Source organism: Rhamphochromis longiceps, linkage group LG3 (genome assembly GCF_057381845.1).
Source record: "Rhamphochromis longiceps isolate RC_006_pf linkage group LG3, R_longiceps_female_GT1.1, whole genome shotgun sequence".
Lineage (NCBI taxonomy): Eukaryota > Metazoa > Chordata > Actinopteri > Cichliformes > Cichlidae > Rhamphochromis > Rhamphochromis longiceps.
Window position 1 is genome coordinate 1,771,326 of NC_140559.1, and position 3,155 is coordinate 1,774,480.

General features: G+C 41.0%; 1 protein-coding gene across 1 annotated transcript; it reads right to left on the bottom strand.

Moving 5' to 3' along the window:
* Positions 1 to 278: 278 nt before the first annotated feature.
* Positions 279 to 2,226, bottom strand: LOC146672479 (uncharacterized). The gene is made up of 2 exons (XM_085386932.1): positions 1,735 to 2,226; positions 279 to 846 (listed from the first exon to the last, which is right to left on the bottom strand). The coding sequence occupies exons 1-2, from the start codon at positions 1,992 to 1,994 to the stop codon at positions 576 to 578; spliced, it is 531 nt and encodes a 176-aa protein (XP_085243058.1). The 5' UTR covers positions 1,995 to 2,226; the 3' UTR covers positions 279 to 575.
* Positions 2,227 to 3,155: the final 929 nt, after the last annotated feature.

Here is a 3,155-nt window from a genome sequence, read left to right on the forward strand (position 1 = left end):
CCGAGGCAGATGAGGGACGGGTCCCAGGACGGTCCATCGGCGGTGGAGCTGGCCATCCTGGAGTCCCTGAAGAGGCCACACCAGTCTCCAATGGAGCATTTCCTCCTCAGCCTTGTTCCTGCTCTGGAGAGCAGCTGGTCCTGTCTCTCTGTAAATTCTTATATTTTATATATTTATGTTTAATGTTTTTCTGTTTGAGACTTTTAATATTATTTCAAATAAATGTTTATAATGACTAATGTCTCAGTTCTACTACACAGCAAATGTTGGCACACAACTTGACACATGTAGAATTTATTTCATATTATACTAATGACAAAATATACTGATACAGTGGGATGCAGAAGTTTGGGCAACCTTGTTAATAGACATTATTTTCCTGTATAAATCGTTGGTTGTTACAATAAAAAATGTCAGTTAAATATCATACAGGAGACACACACAGTGATATTTGAGAAGTGAAAAGAAGTTTACTGGATTTACAGAAAGTGTGCAATAATTGTTTAAACAAAATCAAGCAGGTGCATCAATTTGGGCACCACAAAAAAAGAAATGAAATGAATATTTAGTGTATATCAATGTGTGTGTCTCCTATATGATATATGGGGTGCCTTTGTCTGGATGTGCTTCCCATCCAGAGCTGCACAGCACAGAGGAAAGTTCCAGCGCTCCTGGAATCCCTCTGTGATGGACCGCCAGTCTCCAGGTGAAGGCACAGCCATGAAGTCGTCCACTAGACAGTCCCAGATGGACGTCGCTGCCTGGGGGGTGATCTGGCTCACCGTGGACACACCGACTCTGAAACTGAACGCGATGGTCCTGAAGGAGTCCCCGGTGACAAGGAACCTGGACAAAATTGTTCAAAATCAGTATTATGTGTACTGCAGTTACAAAATACATTATTCAAATTCCAAAATACTTTTGTGATGTCAGATATAAATCACAAAACTTAAATCTTACATAAAACATTTTGTAATTATAAGGATAATTACAAAATGTATATTAGATAATATCTAAAACAGTTGTGTTTTGTTTTAACTTTAACATATCATAATTTGATTGGTAGCAACTTTCACAACTACAGTGAGCCAATCACTCATAATTCCTAAACATGTCAATCAGGTAGGAATGAAGTAAGACATTAATAGAAATAAAGAGTTGTATGTTGACATGTAGCCCTTTCCTTGCTTAAATCATTAATATTTTTGAAAAATTAATCTGTGATAAGACAGCTTATCAAGATAGAACCATGTAACTAGAGATGAACCAAACTGTTCACAGTTTTATCTAACTCTGTTTTAATAAAGGCTGTGACCCCTGCTATAGAGTCTGACAGCTGCAGGGATTATATACAAATATTCAACTATCCCAGAATTAAACCAGGTCTAAATAAAAAGGAGTGAGTATCACTACAAAGGTTAACTCAGTGGTCCTAATGCTACAGTTTGATATCAGCAAACACCGAGCGCATACATTGATGTGACACCACAGCCATGCTATCATTCAAACACTGATAACAGCATAAATCGAATTAAATCGGGACTTGATGAGACCTTCTGAGTATCACTAGAAATATTATAAAGAGTCGTCTCTGTACCACAGTTTGCTTTCAGTAAACACCGACAGCATTCACTGTTAGCATAGCACACCCATGTTAGCAGTGTATAACTGGATGGATTAGCATATTAGCACAGATATCAATAAAGGACTACCGTATTAAATAGTTTTACTAACCTCAGGCAGACGGACAGGCGCTCTGCAGGTGGGATTGAGCGTCTGTAGTTGGTGTTTAAGCGGGCGATGCTGGGACCGACGAGGGAAAGCAGGTCCTCAAACTGGCCGACGGTGATAGCGCTGGAATCGGCCGTCATCCAGGCGCAGCTCCTGGAGCAAGTGGTGAAACTCACCAAACTGCTCATGCCTCTGGAGGACCTGATGGACCCAGGTACGGCGAGGACGTCTTTTACGCCGCTGCTCTGCTCTCCACAGTACATAGAGAAGGGAGACTCTCTCTTCAAGCGCTAGCTCGATAGCTGCCATCTTGCAAAGATACCAGTCTGGCACAACTCCCTCCCACATTCCTCCCACATTTCCGGTTCACGCGCGTCAAAATATCATATTTTGAGGCGCGATGGATTTTTCTTGGACACGCGTTGAGACGCGAATGTACACGCGTCAAATTAGGGGCGTTTGGGGCGTTTTATTCGCGTCCATCGCGTTCGGTGTGAACACACCGTTACACCCTGGCTGGATTACAAACTTTAACCATGTGTTGAACTTTGGCCCGGCGTTGATACCTCTTGTTAGTATAACGACCTCTTCTTAGCTTGTATGTATGATGGTGGATAAATGAAATATAAAAACAAATTAACTATATTACAAAAGAACATCTATCTTGGAAACATCAAATGACCGGAGCATAACTTGTCAACTAGTCCGAAACTAAGTTATGCAGGAACAGTCAAAGACACACCTTCTCATGTCACATTTCTATTCATTTCTATATAATTAGATTAGACAATAAAGAGTTATCTAATCTAATTATTCATTCAAAACTCTTATGCATAGCTGTACTTTATACAGCTCATACAGAATTCAAAGTACAGGTTCATGTGAGTATTTAATGTACGGCTCAGATCTACAGAATTTCAGAGTTTCTAGAGCAGACACAGAGCTCACGTCACAACAGGCTTCAGGCGCCATTTTACTGACTTTAACAATATATTACATTTTAATTTCGGTCTAGCTGACATTAGGTTATGTACGCAGCACGCAATTGAACCACATATTTTAGAAGCCAAAGGTTCAAATTAGCTGGGAGCAGCTTCACTTAATTATAACAGTGGTTTTGTTAGGAAAACAGTTGGATACTAAATTGCGCTGACCTCAACGGCTAACGTATCTAGCTAATCGCTACTGTTAGCACAACATTAACAGCAAGCTACAATGACGAGTAACGAAAACAAAACAGTAATAAGGTTTCAATGAAAATGTTTTACCTTTTCCAACAGTCCCAGAATCCAGAGCTTCAAAGTCCAGCAGGTACTGAAGACTGCTATCCGTTTCGCTGTCACCGTCCGTGAGTTTTTTTTCCCGAAAGGTCAAGGCCCGCCGCTCGCACACTCTGTCTGCGCATGCGCATCCCAACGACGGAC

Excerpts from the sequence above, each read along its gene's own strand:
- LOC146672479 (XM_085386932.1), bottom strand. The coding sequence starts at position 1,994 with ATGTACTGTGGAGAGCAGAGCAGCGGCGTAAAAGACGTCCTCGCCGTA. Across the intron at positions 847-1,734 it reads CGCCTGTCCGTCTGCCTGAG|GTTCCTTGTCACCGGGGACT; the intron begins GTTAGTAAAACT and ends AATTTTGTCCAG.